The 18982-nt window shown below is 49.2% G+C and overlaps 1 protein-coding gene across 5 annotated transcripts in view; it reads left to right on the forward strand.

The window, feature by feature from the left end:
- The window catches only part of MSH5 (MUTS-homolog 5), a 246404-nt gene extending 236395 nt beyond the window's left edge, over positions 1–10009 (forward strand). For 4 of the 5 annotated variants that reach the window (XR_015186334.1, XR_015186335.1, XM_086499439.1 and 1 more), the window contains 2 exons: positions 9366–9481; positions 9548–10009. Coding sequence is in view for 2 of the 5 variants with exons in the window: in XM_086499439.1 (XP_086355565.1) it covers positions 9366–9481; positions 9548–9652 (221 nt within the window). In the remaining 3 variants the exon portion in view is untranslated. Of the gene's footprint in view, positions 1–9365; positions 9482–9547 lie in introns of those variants that run through there. The other variant, XR_015186333.1, reaches the window with a different exon arrangement.
- Positions 10010–18982: the final 8973 nt, after the last annotated feature.

An 18982-nucleotide genomic window follows, 5' to 3' on the forward strand; every position in this document is an offset into this window, starting at 1 on the left:
ATTCGAGGGCCAATCTAGTATATCGGCAATTATTTGTATCCCACAAACCATGTATAAAGGACACTGATATGGTAAGAGCTTCAATTTCTATCGGAGGGGCAGCTAGTTCCGCTCGGATAATCACGTGTGGTACGGAGGCCTTGGCTCTAATCATTCGGGAAATCATAGTTACCAACGGTCTCTCCATTGACTTTCAATTATCCTGATCCACAGATGGTCCCCAAATCTGGACCCCATAAAGCATAGCCGAAGCCACCACAGTATCAAAGAGCCAAAGTTTTGTTCTTGGTTCCTGAAACTGCACTTGTGAACACATCCTCTCCAACCAATGTTCGGGAAAGGTGTGCCTCAGCTTAGCCTTGAGCCGGTTGCAAAATCAAAGTAGCCAGTTGAGGAGAGGGCAAGAAGGAGAAAATTCCGCTTAAAATACATGGAAAATAGTGTAACTTTGCAAAAATACTGGTTAGTATTGTAAAATTACCGGCTCAGATTTGTCTTGGAGGGGTTTTTGTATGTCTGTGAAAATGATTTTTCCCGAACACTGTCTCCAACCCTCCCAAGGTAGCAGAGGCTCTAGACAATCTAGCATCCGCGTTGCTTTCTTAAGAGTAAACTTCGGTCCTGTAAATACCACACCAAGGTATGTGTATGCATCTGTGTACTCTATTGTATCGTGGCCATATGCAAATGTAGGTGCCGATCTCCTAACCCACTGTGGTGTGGTGTTAAACACCATAAATTTGGTTTTACCCAAATTCACCAACAGTCCGCTGTCCTCAGCGAATTTATGTAATGCATCTAACTGCCTCTGTATTCCATCTGGTGATTCCGCTATCACACACACACAGAGAGAGAGAGAGAGAGAGAGAGAGAGAGAGAGAGAGAGAGAGAGAGAGAGAGAGAGAGAGAGAGAATTGAAATGTAATATTAACGTCTTCAAAAGGCCAGAATGACCTATGAGAGCAAAAGGCTACATGTGGTGAATCTAATCCCAGGTCTGGGTACAGAAAATACAAGGAACTGAAAAGAAAATAGTGGGTAGGGGTGGGGTGAAAGCTGACACAAAGGGTGAGCTTATACAATGGAGCTCTCTTATAGTAGAGGCATCATATACATATACATCAGTATTGAAAAGTTTGTAGAGGTTCAATGTCTGCCAATGTAAGCACTCTGTCAAGACGGCTCCTATGTAGCGCCAGTATGGTATGGATCCTTTGTCGAAATCTGCATCGATCTCAAGAGGGCCCGCTCACCCGTGGGTGACGGGACCGCCCCAACTCTTATCGCCCGATCAAGCAATATGCATTTGGTTCCTTTGGTGCTGCTATGCTGTGGGGACTGCTTGAACTCCTTTGTCTGTGACTGAAAGAAATCTGTAATCTGTCGTTGTCGTTGGATCTCTCTCATTGTGCCCCTCTTCAAGAGGTCGTCTCTGTGTCTACGAATCTCCAGTGAGTATAATCCTAGACATCTCTAATCCTGGTATCTCATGACTCTAGAAAGTGGTCCAAAACCCTCTCTGAATAGAGAGTGAAACGGGCCTCGTATCTCATAGTATACTGGGCAGTGACATATGTAATGTAGCTCTGCTGTCTCGGGCTCTATTTGGCACATCTGACAAATCTTGGACTTTACGGGTACTCCTCTAAATCTGCCTGTCTCGATCTCTAGTTGATGTGAAGATGTGCGTATTTGACCAATAGCACATCGTATCCCGTGGGATAGTTGAGTATCCATGTGTCTTGGTCTGATCACAAAACCATCCTCCGTAAGTTGGAGAAGATGCTCGAAAGAGAATAAAATGAAATGAATGTTATATCATGGTCTTTGAAAGACCAAAATGACCTATGAGACCAAAAGTTACAACAGTATCACAGGTGATACAATCATGTGAGATAATGCATAAAATGAAACATCGTAGATCCTAAACAATCTGAGTAGGAAAGGTAAGGAAGCTGATAGGCAAGTAGGATACAATCTTATGTTACAAATTGTAGAAAGTTACAACGGTATCACAGGTGATACAATCATGTGAGATAAAGCATAAAAGGAAACATCGTAGATCCTAAACAATCCGAGTAGGAAAGGTAAGGAAGCTGATAGGCAAGTAGGATACAATCTTATGTTACGAATTGTAGAATAGGGGTTTGGCATTGAGGACACGGGGGCAAAATGTTGAGTCATCCCATGGAGACTCACATAGGCCACTACAACATAGCATCAATGGTGAAAAGCCAGGTGTTATGTCCGGCTCAGAGGAGAAGGGATCTAGCCTAGATGCCGTCGGGATGGGCGTCCAGTGTCCGGGCAGACGTAGTGTGAACACGGCCAGTGTGGCCGGCCATTATTATAAAAGGGAGGCCAAGGCCTCATTTACAGTTATCGACCCCCACTGGCAGAGTGCCAGTGGTTAGCCCACGAGGCTAGGAGTGCGTGAGGTCACCTTGAGGAGGTGAGGCCGTGTGGTATGGGACGCTCGGTCTTACAAGTGCACGCCTATGTCCTCGGACGTTGGCCCCAGCACGGGGGAGCTGCCGGATGGTGGCTATGGTCGGGTGGTTCGTCCGACTCGTATCTGTAGGCGGTCTGTGTGGCCGGGAGATTCCTCTCTTCTTCCGTTTCATGGTATCAAAGCAGGCTTGGCTGCACGAGGGACTGTGTGCACACCTACAGATCGGTTCGAGTCGGGGAACCTCGAGCTCGTGTAATTTTTAGTGATTAATTTGATTACTTACTTTTCTTCTCGAAAGCATGTTTGCAGGCAAGAAAATAGTGTTCGGTTGCTGATTTTTAATGAAAAACAGCAAATTGGCAGGTGAAAGTGTTGAGAATATTGCTTCTGCTGGTTTTTCGATGAAAATCAGTAAAACTCTCATTAATTTGTTGACTTTAGACTAAATTCAGCGAATAAAAGTTCTAATCTTTCTCTGTGCTCCTCTTCTATGTGTGGTGTGTACACACACACACACACACACACACACACACAGAACTACCTCTCTCTGGAGTTTGCAGCGTGAGCTCCTGCGCAGGGAAGGGGTCGCCAGGGAAGCCAGCGTGGCTTTTTTTTGCATGACAGGTTGGCTCCAAATTGGCCCTAATGAGCGTGGTGGACACACGCACCCACGTTGGGTGCTTGAATGGGTTTTCTCCTCTACGCGGCACTTGCAGACAGATAGGGGCTCGATTTTTTTTCAGCGTGCATTGAAGTCTTTTTTTTTACGCTATCACTTAAATTGGGTTTGCTTAAATTAAGTGACTCTTCTTTATTTTAAGTGTGGCAGGACATTTTGAGTTTTTAAAGTATGGTCTGAAACCTGAGTTTATTAAAAAACTCACTTACAGAGACTTGTAAGTTACACAGAACTTCATTTTTCCTCTTCTACTTCTCTCTCCAGTCTACTCTCTCCCATCTAGTCGCGCTCTCGTGCCCCCGCCATCACCTGCTCGCCTTCAGACGCTCACGCCGACACGTAGAGCTCCTCGAACTTCAACTTTTTGCAAGACCGAAAAGTGCAGAAAAGGCCCGGTTTTGCGTGAAAATTCCAGTTTTTCACACACTTCGCCATGGATTCCTCCAGCTCAGATGTGCAGCGTGACGACGCACCAAGTAATATCCAAATTCCATTCACGCATGCTCTCTATACATGGATTACAAGTACTTTCCAGAGTTTCGACCAGCGTGTTATCGCTTTGGAAAACGCGAACGTTCAAACGAACCTTCTCTTGGCCTCTCTCGAAGGGTTCGTGCAGGGACTCAGTTCCCGACTCTCTACTCTCGAAAATATGGCTCAGTCGACGACTGCGCATATTTCCGAGGGCGAAACCTATCTCCAACAATTGCAGACGCAGATTGCTGCTTTTGGGCGTTCACAGGATGGTCCGATTGCCACGATTCCATACAAAACTACAAATTTCTCAAGGGAAGAGAAGGAGTGTACGGAACTGGCCGTAAATAATTGGCTGCACTAGTGGACCACATACTTTGATCTCCATGGGGAGCATGATGAACGGAGGATTCAGACGATTCCTCTCTATCTACGCAGTAAGGCGCTTACCTAGTGGCGCGACATGACAGAGAAGCCTACGACGTGGGCTGATTTTTGTGTGAAATTCAAGAGGGATTTCGCCAAAATGGATCCTTTGAAAGCTTATGCCAAACTGCAGAGTCTTTCGATGAAAACTCTTTCTTTTGATAAGTATACGACAGCTTTCAAAGAGGCGCTCACCTTCTGCAAGGTGGATTTTACGCACATTGTGTACATGTATCTGTTGGGATTGCATGAGGATTACCGTTGGGTCTTAATTAAGGACAAAGCCCCGACTGATGTCGAGGATGCAGTGGCAAAGGCTAGGATGTTCCATTTGATAAATGGAGCGAATTATGAGAAGAAAAGAACTCCAGACCATCAATCCGGTGAGGGTGCTTCGAGGAAGCGACCCCGATTCCAGTATAAGTCCAAATCACCGCCGAGATCTTCTCAGGAGAAGAAGAAAGCCAAAAATGCTTCAGTTGTTGATGCAGTGAAGAAGGGGGCTTGCTTCGGATGTGGCCAGACGGGTCACCAAATCAAGGATTGCCCCAAAAAGAAGACAAAGAAATTGCAAGGCCGTCCTTCGGTTCAAATTCACGAGATCTCAGGTAACTCTGATATTGTTCAAGTTAAAATCCATCATTTAGCGCACAGTCTATGCACTAATTGTACTTTTAGCACCAAAGTGTTTAGTAAGCACGATCCTCTCCGTTTCCCCGGGAAGATCAATGGTCACGACGTAACCGTACTCCTTGATAATGGAAGGTCACACAATTTTGTGGATACAAAATTGGTGCAGAAACTGAGCCTACGGACGTGGGACAGTGACCATGAGTATCGCGTGAAGATGGCTCGTGGCGTGGATACAGATGTATGGAATCGGATGGTTCCAGACTTGTCGCTCGAGTTGACTGATTACAAAGAGAACCTGGATTTCCACATCATGCGCCTAAACAGAGCAGATGTTATTTTAGGAATTCAATGGTTTTATGATAAACAAGACTCATTGTATATAGACTATATACATCACTCTCTTGTTTTTGTTAAGCAGAACATGTCTCATGTGTCTGTGTCGCTTTGTAATCAGAAGTATGTAAATAATGGTTTTGCAATACCAGTTGTTACTGGAAATGTATAAAGAAATAAAGTCTTCTGATGTTGACTTTTATCAATGTGTACCATCTGCTTGGTACTTCTGTCACTGAATTTTGTAACTGTGTTTCATGTTCTTCTATTGAATTTGGGGATTCCGACGAATCCAACCTTATTCGAGAAATCATGATTGATTTCAAGGATGTTTTTCTTGATGATCTACCTCCTGGTTTGCCGCCTTCGAGAGGAGTAGATCATGGCATTGAGTTGGTGGCTGGTAGTCAGCTCTTCTCAAAGCAACCCTATCGGTTTAGTAAAACCAAGGAGGACGAGATTCAGCGAGACAGCTGAAAGATTATCTCGAGAGGGGTTTTGTTCGACCAAGTCCGTCCCCGTGGGGAGCTCTACTTTCTCGAAAGAAGGATAACACTATGCGCTTCTGCGTGGATTACAAGGGGTTGAATAAGCTCACTGTCAAGAACAAGTATCCGCTCCCACGCATGGACGATTTGATAGATCGGCTCCATGGAGCGTTGTATTTTACGAAGATAGACCTGCGATCAAGCTATCATCAAATACGGATCAAATTGGAAGATATTCCTAAGACAGGCTTCCATACGCGTTATGGTCACTACGAGTTTTGGTCTTGCCTTTTGGTTTCACCAATGCTCCAGCTACGTTTCAGCAAATGATGAATGATCGATCTGCTAAGTCCATTTTTAGGCAACTTGGTTGTTGTATTTCTCGATGATTTCTTGATCTACAGTCTAAGTTTGCCTGAGCACCTAGCGCATATACGCATTGTTCTCGAAGTACTGAGGACTGAGAAGCTTTACGCTAAGACTTCGAAGTGTGAATTCTTTAAGAAAGAGCTTCTGTACTTGGGTCACATCATTACTCGAGATGGAATTCGTGTCGACCCTGAAAAGTTGGAAAGTGCGAAATTGGCCCATTCTTAAGAATGTACGCCATGTAAAGTCCTTTTTAGGCTTTACTGGATTCTTTCGCAAGTTTATCAAGGATTACTCTAAAGTTGTTGCTCCGCTTATGTAACTTATAAAAGGAGGGGTGAAAGGGCCAAAGACTTCGGGTTGTCATCGTAAAGGTAATCCCCCTGTTGTCTAGAATGAGTGTCTCGACGAGAGCTTTCGGACACTAAAGCACTTGGTGACTACTGCACCAATATTGCACATTGTGGATCCTAGCAAACCATTTGTGTTGAAACGGATGCTAGTGATTATGCTATTGGTGCGGCATTATACCAGAATGGACGACCTGTTGCGTTTGAAAGTAAAAAGCTTTCTGACGTTGAAATGCGTTATCCAACGTATGAGAAGGAGCTTTACGCCATAGTCCACGCCTTGAGGAAATGGCGGCACTTGTATTGCTCTACGTTTGTTGCATGGACAGATCATCACTCCTTGCGCTATATGTGTGATCAGGGTGATCTCAGGGGCCGGAAGGCTAGATGGGTTGAGCTTATGCAAGAGTTTGACTTTGAGATCCGTTATAGAAAAGGATCCAGCAATCAAGTTGCCGATGCGCTCAGCAAGATTCCTGAGATCAATGCCTTGTCTATGGTTGAAATCTCGATGGATTTCTATCTCTCTCTCTCCGAGGGCTATGTCGTTCTGATGGCCATTTTGACAAGATATGGAACAAGGTCGAAGCGGGGCATGACTCGCATACAAGCTTGGGTGGTCCAGAGACCCAAGTGAGTCGTGCTTGAGAGACGAGACAGCGACAATATTCCATTAGAGGTGGACTATTGTTCAGAAATGGTAAAGTCTGCGTGTCGGAAATCGATGAGGTTCGACAAAGGATTTTTTGCGAATGCCACGATGTTCCTAGCGCTAGGTACCCAAGCATCCAGAGAATTTGGCTTGAGTCAAACGATATTTCTATTGACCAAAAATGCGCTCTTACATAGACAGCTATGTCAAGAGATGCGCTCAGTGTCAGGTCAATAAGGCGGAGCACCTTAGGAAAGCTGGCCTGTTACATCCATTGGAAATCCCAGATGCCAAGTTGCAGAGTATTTCCATGGACTTCCATCGTTGGTTTGCCAAATACTAGACGGGGCAATGACGCTATTTGGGTTGTGGTCGATAGACTCACAAAAATGGCGAAGTTTATACCAACGAAGTCGACAGTAAAAAGCCATGAGTTGGCGGTTTTATTTGTCGATCAGCTTTATAAGCTGTATGGTCTCCCAGAGGATATCGTCAGTGATCGAGATACTAAGTTCACTGGCCGATTTTGACAAGATATGTTTGCTCGTCTTCAGACGAAGTTGAGTATGTCGTCTTTTGACCATCCTGAGTCCGACGGACAAACTGAGAGGATGAATCAGACATTAGAGAACATGTTGAGAGCCTATGTCTCTCATAGGCAGTCTGATTGGGAAAGGTATCTTCCACAGTTAGAGTTTGCCTATAATAGTAGCAAGCATTTTGCTACTGGATTTAGCCCATTCATGCTCATGTATGGATTCGAGCCTAAATCCCCGATTGCCATTGGCTTAGAGAAAGTCAAGGAACGCCAAGCTCGTGATTTCCTGTATGACATGCAAGAAATGCTCGAATTGGCTAAGGATAGTATAAGAACGGCTCGTGATCGAGTCACTACTTATGCTAATCAAAAGAGATCTCCAAGGACTCTAGATGTGGGACAATGGGTCTATCTAAAGATACCCAAGGATTCCAAGACTATGCGAACAGGAAAGCATTATAAGCTTTCAGCTAGATATTGTGGTCCGTTCTTGATCACAAAGAAAATTGGCCAAGTTGCCTACAAACTGGCTCTTTCTTCGGATGTTACTGTACATCCAATGTTTCATGTCAGCCGCCTTAAAGTCAAATTGGGCGAAGCCGACGACGTTGTGCCTATCGAGGAAAATGTATGGCAAGATATGCAAACTGAGTATATTCCTCGAGAACCAGAAGCAGTTTTAGATCATCGTACGCGTCATTCACGCCAAAAGGCTTATGACGAGTACTTAATTAAATGGAAGGGTCAATCTGAAAGGTTTGCTACTTGGGAACCTGTTAGAGCTTTGAAGGCTCAGTATCCCCACTTCATTGATGAGGACATCAATGGTTCTTAAGGGGGGAAGTATGTTATGTCCCGCTCACAAGAGAAGGGATCTAGCCCAGATGCCGTCGGGATGGGTGTCCAGTGTCTAGGCGGACGTAGTGTGAACCTGCCAGTGTGGCCGGTCATATTATAAAAGAGAGGCCAAGGCCTCATTTACAGTATCGACCCCCACTGGCAGAGTGCCAGTGGTGAGCCCGCGAGGCTAGGAGTGCGCGAGGTCACCTCGAGGAGGTGAGGCCGGGTGGTATGGGACGCTCAGTCTTACAGGTGCACGCCTATGTCCTCGAACACTGGCCCCAGCACGGGGGAGCTACCGGATGGTGGCTATGGTCGCGTGGTTCGTCCGACGTGTATCTGTAGGTGGTCTGTGTAGCTGGGAGATCCCTCTCTTCTTCCGTTTCACCAGGAGGCCACTCGAGCAATGATACCATGTATCCTTATGTGTGCATGCCACCTATGCAAAGATCTCCAAGGCCTCGGGCATCTTGAACGACCTAGCTGGACTGCTCGATCAAGCAATATACCCGGAGATATGGTGTTACCACTCAACACCATCCAAAGTGGTACTGATGAAGAAATCCCTAAGCTCTCTCTAGGCTGGCGCTTTGTGCGTCGTCTTTCTGCTCGTCAATCATCTCTCTCTAAACCGGCATATCTCTAGAATAAGAGCCCCCAAGCGTCTTTGGTCCATGTAGTCCATGATTCAAGAAAGTTGTTCATAGCCCTCTTTAAAGAAGCAGCGACATTGTCCTTGGATCTCATAATAACCAGTGCAACGGCATATGTATCTTCCAGTCTTTATTGATGTGATGAGTGTCGTATCTGACCAACGGTACTTCTCAAACCATGTGAGAGATGCGTATCCATGTATCTCAGGCACACAATGAAGCCATCCTCTGTAGTATGAAGAAAGAGTTCTCAATAGAAGGTTATCTTTGTCCCCAACTCCTTCGAAGGTGCAAGCCATGTCATCTTGGTATCCAATAGAGTGAGATCCTGGTTGATGATCTTATAGCTAAAGAGGCTCAGGTTGACTATCATTTTACAACCAGAGAAGCTGTACATGGCTTGCAGTTTGTTTTTCTGTGACAGAGGCCTGTTCGATAAGAGAAAATTAAACATCCGCATGTGTTTGTTATTGTGCAGGTGTTCCTCCATTGATTCTTAATCGTGCCAATGAAATTGTGGGCCTGATTCAAGAGGGCAAGCCGATTGAGCGCATCCGCACAAACAAGATGAGCTCAAAAGATCAATATTATAAGGTATCAGTGCTTGTACTAGCTCTACAGATGCTTTGAATAGTCAATTTCAAGTTTGATTTTGTGCAGGGGCTGGTAGAGAAGCTTCTTAACTTTGATTGCAAAAATGGGGAGCTGGACATTTTCCTGAAAGATGTGTTCTCTTTTGAGACTAATGCAGCCAGTCTCCCATAAAACTGTGGATAAGTTTCTGTTTCTCAACACCATGATGTGATTTTTTTGCATGGGCACACACCTTTTATTGAAGATGGATTGACGCAGCTTGCATGTATTTGTAGCCACAGCATTGAGTGCTTTGTCTCTGTAGAGCGACTAAAAAGTATCGAAAGTTTATGGGGAGGAACAAAGTACTTGTCTATAACTGGAACCTCTGTAGCTTTACTATATCCATGCATTTTTTCTTTAAAAGTGGGAAACTTGATACCCCACCCAGCTTCATATAGTGCATCCTTCAACCCCTTGTATTTGATACGGCGTCTTATTACAGTTTGATCTCATTATTACACTCAGTGGATATGCTTTGTTTTCCTATTTTTTAGGTCAGCTTTGATCTCATATGCCATTTTGGCCTCCTGAAGGCATTATAAAGTAGGCAAGAAACCATGAACGCCAAGGTATTGCTTGGAATCAAACCATCCCAAAACACTCTGAGCACCAGGTTTAGAAGTCCATGCTCAAGGAGTGTGATCCAATGTATCTCATAATGTTTGTCAAGCAGTAATGTAAAATCCACCAGGTAGACCAGTTAAGTGGTAATCAATCCTAGAAACGAGATTGCTTGTATGGCAAAGTCTAGATCTAGTTTCTGTTGAGAGATCATGCAGCTTATTACATCAAGTCCAAGTAGTTAAGAAGGAATTTGTATGGTGACCTTAAAATATATGCCCTCATTAAAATAGATACACTCCTATGAAGTGGAAGCCACATTTCTCCCTTCCTATTGTGATCTCTCTTTAAAAAACACATAAAAAATCACCCAAGAATAATTGATTAGGGAAGCCCACTCATCAAATTCTATATAGCTGCAATCGTTAGCCCTTAAAGCTCCATTTCATCAACCAAGTAGTAGCACAGCCAAGGAGGGATCATGTGCTTAAGGCCGATCTTTTTCATGTCCTAGTTATCAGCAAGAAATGTGCTACCAATTGCACAGAAGCAAAGCATCAGCTTCTCCTACAAGAGTAAAAACCCCACTCTAGTTCAGACAAGTGTTCACCCTTACAATAGGGTGAGGCCAAGCTAGCTTCCAATCTTTTTTTTTCTGAGAAAAAGATCCTTCTATTAGTTAATGAAAACTGCCCATAGGGCTACAACCACCTCTGCAAGAGAGGGCTACAACAAGCATGATGGGGAGACTCTCCCAATGAAAAACCAGCATATATACAATGAGACTAAATCAAGAGATGGGAGGAGGGAAGAGCCACACAGGTGGACGGTAGTGCCATCTGAGCACACCTTGGACAATGGTGTAGAAAGGCCGAGGGCGCCAGAGTCGAAGGAAATCCTCGCGGCGCTCGCATGTGGTCGGAGCTGCCCTGTAGTCCCTCAAGCTGTCCTCTAAGAGTATGGATCAGCTCTAACCAAAAGTCACGAACAGTCTCTGTTGGTGGCACAGGGCGAGCCTCAAAGATGAGGAAACAACGGGCTCGCCAGATGAACCAAAGTGTCAAGGCCACTGATGAGCTCCCAACACTCCTCTCTCACACTGCACCACTCCTGTGGAGTAAGCTCTAGAGCAGGCTAGAGTGTAGGTCGCCCCCCCTGTATCACTATCATCCTGCTGGTGGAAGATAACTCAAACTGAAGTGTCAAGCTCGTGAGAGTGGACCAAGCTGCTGCCCCCCAAGTGTACTGTCGAGCGTGGAGAGAGTAGGCATCAGCCGAAGAACTCGTAGCCACACCTGTTGGGCTGAGGGACAGTCCCAAAGACAGTGACATTGACTCTCCACCAAATGGTCACAGGTTGTACATGCAGCCGAGAGACCACTATGCACTAGCCAACTCCCTACTGTTGTAGCTTTGTGTGCGACCAGCCAACTGAAACAAGGTGACGCGCCTCGATTGTCTGGAGTCCCACAGCCTCTCCCAAAAGGCTGCCAAGAACTTGACTATGAGACCCTCCTCCTGCCAATGACGTGTTGCAAGAGCGGGGCGGGCCTCTCTCTGTGCTGCAAGTGTATGACTTCCAAGCCGAACAGTGTACTGAAAGAAAGGGACTCTTGGTGGTTTGCAGAAGAGAAGGGGTCCCTCCATAGCCACTCACCAAGATCCCATTGTACTCGTGTCAATGGACAACACCTTCCAAGCCCATAGCCTCCAATGTCCAATCTCAAGAGCTGTTGGGTCAGGGTCTATGACGCAAGTCCTCCCACAGATGCCCACTACTCGGATCCTTTGGAAACACCACTCTGCTACTTGCAGGGCCTCTTCTGCAACTCGTTGTAGTCGTCCCCTACCCTGAAGCTCAAAGAACAAGGGTGGGACAGTCTTTGAGCAGGCCCTGACTGAGATGAGAACCTCCAGTCGTGTGAAGGCTCCCATCCACCGGGGTGCTACTAGCTCGAGAGGCATGAGCCACTCAGCTGGAACTGACTCTGAGATGTCCTAACACATGCTCTGCACACCTCTCATGCCCTGTAGGCTGGAGCCCCTGCACCTCCTTTGACAACCCTGTGAACTCTAGCCAGTCACCTAGAGCGCGCTGGACCTGCTGCCATGGGACCCCAGGAAACATGAGGCCGACTACCAACCAAGTGGCCTCTCTGAGTGCTAACGATGGGGTTCCAGACGAGGGGCTGCCGTATGTGCTCTTCCGTGCACGTCGGTTGTCTCTGCTCCAAGCCACGCCGTAAGAGCTCCCAAGATCAAAGCAAATTCACAGCGAAGCGGTCCTCCAGTCTCCTGCTCAAGCCAACACTGCGCATCTCTGTAAAGATCCATTTGGTCGAAGGTTGCCAAGGGCCTCCTGATTGTGGCACCCTGGCACAATGCCTCTGCAGCAAGAACTCCTTCCAGGGCTCCTCACTTGGATGAAGTCCTTTGACTATGAACTTCCCAAGAAAGGCTCTGCTCTGTTGTGTTGGATCAATGATCCCAAGCCCTCCCCGAGAACAAGGAAGCGTGATGACCTGCCAAGCCACCTTGGCTCGAGCTATCTGAGTGTCACGTCCTGACCAAAGGAAGTTCCTGATCAGTCTCTCTACGTGACTGATACAAGAACTCAAGAAGATCCAGCAGGAAGTGATGTACCACATAGTCGCCAACAACATCTGGTTAGCAACTACTACTCTGCCAGCCAGAGAAAGTCGTGCGGAGCTCCAATGTAACAACTTTCTCTTGATAGACAGCAGAAGGGGAGCAATCTATTGCTCGGGAGACAAGTCCAAACCAACTTGACAACCCAAGTACCGAACTGCGATCCCTGGGGGAATCCACCTGAAACCCTCTCATGGCATCCAATCTGGCACAGAAGCACTATCAACCGAGAAAGCCACTGTCTTTCTCCAGTTGATCAGTGCGCCCGATGCACAACAGAAGGTCTCCAAAGTCTGCTCACATCTGTGAAGATTGGCGTCCTGGCCATCTAAGTACAAGGCTGAGTCATCGGCAAACTCAGTGTTCGGTAGCTCATCTTCCTGAATAGGGAGTGCTAAGCCCCGTAGACCAACCTGCTCTGACACCAAAAATCTGCTCATCGCCTCCGCATAGAACAGAAAGAGAAAGGAGACAAGAGGACAGCCCTGTCTGACCGAGCGTGTAAGCATGAAGCGATCACCTCTATCTCCTTCCAAAAGCACCTGACTGTGAGCCTGTCTGTACAAGGCTGACACCCCTCTGATCCAAGCATCTGAGAAGCCCATCCTGCGTAGAGTGCCCTCTAGAAAGTCCCAGTCAACTCTGTCGTATGTCTTCTCAAAATCGAAAACAAGAATCACGAGGTCCTCACCACGGAGCCATTCCAGGGCAGAAGCCTCCCAGAAAGTAAAAATGTTGTCAAGGATATTGCGTTCCTTGACAAAACCTGTCTGAGTCCCATGTATAAGGCTCTCGAAAAGTGGATGAATCCTCAAACTCAGAGCCTTGGCAAGAATTTTGTAGGCTGAGTTGAGGATGGTGATGGGGCGCCACTGTCGAATCTCATCCAAGGAGCCACCCTCCTTGGGAATGAGGTAGATCATGCCCTCACTCATGCTGTCAGGCATCACTCCTGTGTGCAAAATGTACTGAAAAGCACTACAGAGATCTGGGCCAAGCAGGTCCCAGTACTCCAAGAAAAAGTTGGGAGTCAACCCATCCTCACCTTGGCATGCGAGTGTTGAGGTCCCACTGTCTCAAAAAAAGCACCAGTCACTCTGTCACCCACCTGAGTCCACTGAGATGCCTGTCGGTGGAAAGCAAACTCATGACGCCTCTCCTATGTGCTAGCAAGCTCGTGTCGAGCCTACTGTAACTGCTCCTCCAACCATGGACTGTTTGGATGTTGCTCGTGCATCCTCTGTAATGAAGCAATGCCTCGTCTGGACGCTGCTCCGCCTCTCTCGCTGCAGCTCGGCGAGCCAGAGACTCCTGAAGAGAACTCATCTGAGCTAGGCTTGAGGCCACTCTGTCTGCAGGAGAATCCTGTCTGCTCATGCCCTCTGTCCAAAGAGCCTCTACCCTCTCTCTGAGTGCTGAGTCCAACAAGACCCTCTCTGGGATGCGGAGCATCGTGCTCCCACTCCTCTGCTTGTCTGCCACTGTGAGGATCACTGGTACATGGTCCGAGAAGGAGGTCCCTGCCAGGATGCCCACTGATCCTCCCAAGTCATTGAAGTGGTCACTAATGTAGAAGCGATCTATCCGCGATAGATTCACTCCTCCCACTTTGCGATCCGATCTAGAGAAGGCAAGATTGTCTAAGGGCCTCACAAAACCAAACTGCTTCCATGTATCCGAGACCCTCAAAGTCATACACAACCTCTCCCAAGCTGCCAACTCGACTCCATGCACAATAGCATGGTTGCCACCAATCTTGTCAGAAGGGTCCTCCAACATGTTGAAGTCCCCTCCTTGCACTAATGATCTGCCTGCCGCAAAGACTCAACAATCTGTGACCGAAACTCTGCACGAGCACTCGCCACATTGGGCGCATAGATGTACAGGAAACCCACAAGGCCACCCTGAAACTGCATAGTAATCCACTGAGCCCTGCCTGGCACAATAATTCCTCTGCCCACAATGGCCTGCTGTAATGAGTCCGCAATAGTCATACATATCCCACCCTTGATGCCTCCAGGTCCAAAAGCAGCTGACCAAAAGGTATCATATCGTCCACGCAAAATCTGACCACATCGCCGAATGCGGCTCTCACACAGATGGTGCTCCTGAAGCATAAGGAGATCAATCTCTCCTTCCACAAGGCAACGCTGAAGCTCTTGACGCAATCAGCCCCACTGACGCTGAAACTGGGACCCACCTAGTCCCTGCACGTTCCATGAGACGATCCTCATGGGGAGCGAGAGAGAACAGATGTTGTCGCAGCAGCTAGACGGGCTATCTTCTAGGCTGGCTTGGATGGGGAGTAATCCGCATCCGAGCGTCCTTTAGATAGGCATGACTACAGTGAGTGCCTAGCCCAAGCCCAAGCAGAGCGAGCCGTACGTAAAGCAACCTCCTCTGTCCAGGAGTCCTCATGAATGTATACATAGCATGGCAAACACTGCGTATCAGCAAAGAAGTACACCACAATGTGCCTACATCCTGCTGAGTCTGGGGGTGTCACCGCAAACTTGGCCAATGGCCACAAAGTCTGCAACATGTCTGTAACTCCAAGTTCTCCCATGTGGTGAGAGAACTCTAGGACCTGTGTATGCAACCATCCCAACACTGAGTCGAGGGTCCACTCTGTCTCAGCCCTACCACAAAGGGAGAAGGAGAAACTAACTGCTGAGTCCAAGGCCTCTGTCCCCCTAGCGGCAAGGAACAAAGCATGGACCCTGAAGCAGGCTGCCTCATGGTCTGCTGAGGGATCGCCGAGAAAACGAGTGAAGCCGTAGTCGAAGAAGTCTCGGCGGCACCAGATGTCAATGCTCGTCAAACCACGAGGAATAGCTGCAAGGGAAGATGTCTGTATCTGCATAGGGGGTCGTAAGAAAGGCTGACCCTCTCTCGCTAGGCGACTATGGCAAAGGCGTTGCCAAGAGATCTCCTAGCCGCCGGAGAAAGCCCTGCCCCCTGGGTCGACTGTGGAACTGGAGTAGGAGGGGGGGGGAGAAGGAGCTGGGGGGAGCGGTGGAGAAGAGGGGCAGGAGGGGGCAACAGAGGTAGAGGGGCAAGGTGGAGAAGCGACGGGGCAGAAGGCGGGGGGGAGGATGAGGAAGAGGGGATCGAGGGTGAAGTGGACGTGGGGGCTGGAGCAGGGACCACCTCTTGCTCAAGAGGACCAAAGCAGTTCCCCGTGGGAACCCACTGCTGCTAAGTAGGCGCCTGAGGGCCACTCTGAGTGCCAGGCTGATGCTGTGGCCCCTGTCGTCGTCTACCACGGGCCTGCTGCCACCCCTCCTCCGCTGGAGCCCCAGGCTCGGAGGGTGGCTCTACATCTGTGCACTGTGTCGTTGACTGTGGCTGCGGGCAAGCCCTGGCAGGCTGGGGTTTGAGGCTGTAGAGCAGGTCGCAGCCTCCTCCGTGGACAGGCCTTCGCTAGATGGCCCATCTGTCGACAAATGAAGCATTGGTTCGGGAGGCCCGCGTACTCCACACTCTGTCTAAACCAACCCCCACTCACCCGAGCCAAAAGGATAACCTTGGGGAGCGTGTGGGTGTCCGACCAAAATTGAACTGAGGGAATGCCATCCGCCTTGGTAGCTACTGATGCTGCCGTACGAGGTATCTCCAGGACAGTCCCAATGGCTGAGCCGATCCTGGATAGAAGTGGTAAGTACTCCCTCCGTAAACCCGGAAAGCAGACCGAGATGGGGATGTCTGCCTCCTCTACTAGAACATACAAAGCCGGGTCAAAACCATGTCTCCACTGTCGAAAGTGGGCACGTGATGCTCGGATGGCCAATGGACTCATAGCTATGACCTTGAACGCCATCTCGGAGGTCTCAAACTCGATCTGATAGTAACCCCATCCGAGAATCTGTACATCCAAGATCTTGTCCACCTCTGCGAGAAGGCGGGCCTGGAGAAGGTCACGCAGCTCTCCTCTGCTAGGGCGGGTGCCGAGAATCTTGCAGATGACCGAAGTCGCATGCAATCGCTCTACCTCTGTGGCAAGGCTCCCGTGCTCTGTCGCGACGAAAGAGCAAGTCGAATGGTGGGCTCATCGGGTTCGGGCAAGGGGACTTCGGGCGAGTCCCTCTGTGGCGAAGCTGGAGCCTCCATCTGTGTCTACTGTTGTGGCGTAAGAAGAGGGTGGCGGGAGGATGCTGCAAATAGGCGCGCAGAGCACTGCCCCTAGGGAGACTCAGTGCTGAAGGAGCCAATTTGCAGGGAGCTATTGGGATGAAAAAAAAAACAGGCGGACGCGGGCGGGGGGGGGGGGGGGGGGGGGGGGGGGGGGGGGGGGGGGGGGGGGGGGTGGGGGGGGGGGGGGGGGGGGGGGGGGGGGGGGGGGGGGGGGCCCGCTAAGGCGGGAGCATTGGGTGGGACGGCGGGGGCGGCAGTGTGGGGCGCGGGGCGGGGGCAGGTAGCATGGACAGGCAGGGCAGCGGGATAGCCAACGTGGGCAAGCAGGCAGCGGGGGCTGGCGGGAAGCGCTGGGGGGGGGGAGCGATGGTGCAGCAAGGGGGAATAGTAGCAGCAAGCGTGCTTCGCTAGCTTCCAATCTTATCTATCCAAGAGAATGAAATCAAGTTACTCTTGGTTGCTCGATGTAGCTAATTTTTCCACCTATGATTGATAGGTGTGCATTTTAGAGTGCAAGTGTGTATGTGCACATGCTTGTTCAAGCGTGAGTATGATAGTGTGTGCATGCATACACGCGCGCGCGCGTGTGTGTGTGTGTGTGTGTGTGTGTGTGTGTGTGTGTGTGTGTGTGTGTGTGGGTGGGTGGGTGCGCGCGTATGTGTGTGAAGCCTGCCCTGCGTGACTCTACCTTGCGCGAAGCTGCCTTGTGTGCGTGTTGTTGTTGGTCCTGCGCCCGTGTTGTTGCTGCCATTGTTCGCAAGCTTGCCTTGCAGATTTGTTCCTTGTGTGTCTTCTACTATTGTGCGACCTGCCTCAGGTGAAGCGTCACCACAGGCAGAGTAGAGCAGGGCACTCAGGTCACAAATTTGTTGATTGGATTTACTTGTGTATGGTGTGTGTGAGGGGTCGAGTGTGTGTGAGCATGACAACTCGTGAGTTTTTGACAGCCAGCCTGCATGTGTGTGCGTGTACATTCGTGGGAGATTTGGGTGTGGTGAATCCCTCGGCCACTATCTGTTGGGCGACTCTGTTCTGCACAACATCCACCCTGTGCAGGCCCTTCACGCACGTTGGTGGTTGAAGTTTGATTTTGCCTGCACGCGGTCCTTCCGCCGTCTTGTGTGATAGAGATAGGTGTGAGTATTTCTTTACATCTTGCCTGCGTGTGTGTCTGTGTGTCTATAGCAGTCATCTATCAAAAAGTACTCCCTCCGTAAACCCGGAAAGCAGACCGAGATGGGGATGTCTGCCTCCTCTACTAGAACATCCGAAGCCGGGTCAAAACCATGTCTCCACTGTCGAAAGTGGGCACGTGATGCTCGGATGGCCAATGGACTCATAGCTATGACCTTGGACGCCATCTCGGAGGTCTCAAACTCGATCTGATAGTAACCCCATCCGAGAATCTGTACATCCAAGATCTTGCCCACCTCTGAGAGAAGGCGGGCGTGGAGAAGGTCACGCAGCTCTCCTCTGCTAGGGCGGGTGCCGAGAATCTTGCAGATGACCGAAGTCGCATGCAATCGCTCTACCTCTGTGGCAAGGCTCCCGTGCTCTGTCGCGACGAAAGAGCAAGTCGAATGGTGGGCTCATCGGGTTCGGGCAAGGGGACTTCGGGCGAGTCCCTCTGTGGCGAAGCTGGAGCCTCCATCTGTGTCTACTGTTGTGGCGTAAGAAGAGGGTGGCGGGAGGATGCTGCAAATAGGCGCGCAGAGCACTGCCCCAAGGGAGACTCAGTGCTGAAGGAGCCGATTTGCAAGGAGCTATTGGGATGAAAAAAAAAACAGGCGGACGGGCGGCGGGGGGGGGGGGGGGGGGGGGGGGAGCCGCTAAGGCGGGAGCGTTGGGTGGCAGCAGCCGGTGGGGACGGTGGGGTCGGTAGTGTGGACGTGGGGCGGGGGCAGGTAGCATGGACAGGCAAGGCAGTGGGATAGCCAGCGTGGGCAAGCAGGCAGCGGGGGGGGGTAGCGGGGCTTGCGGGAAGCGCTGGGGGGAGGGGGGAGCGATGGTGCAGCAAGGGGGAATAGCAGCGGCGAGCGTGCTTCGCTAGCTTCCAATCTTGTCTATCCAAGAGAATGAAATCAAGTTACTCTTGGTTGCTCGATGTAGCTAATT

Source organism: Adiantum capillus-veneris, chromosome 25 (genome assembly GCF_014529385.1).
Source record: "Adiantum capillus-veneris isolate H3 chromosome 25, ASM1452938v2, whole genome shotgun sequence".
Taxonomy (NCBI): Eukaryota; Viridiplantae; Streptophyta; class Polypodiopsida; order Polypodiales; family Pteridaceae; genus Adiantum; species Adiantum capillus-veneris.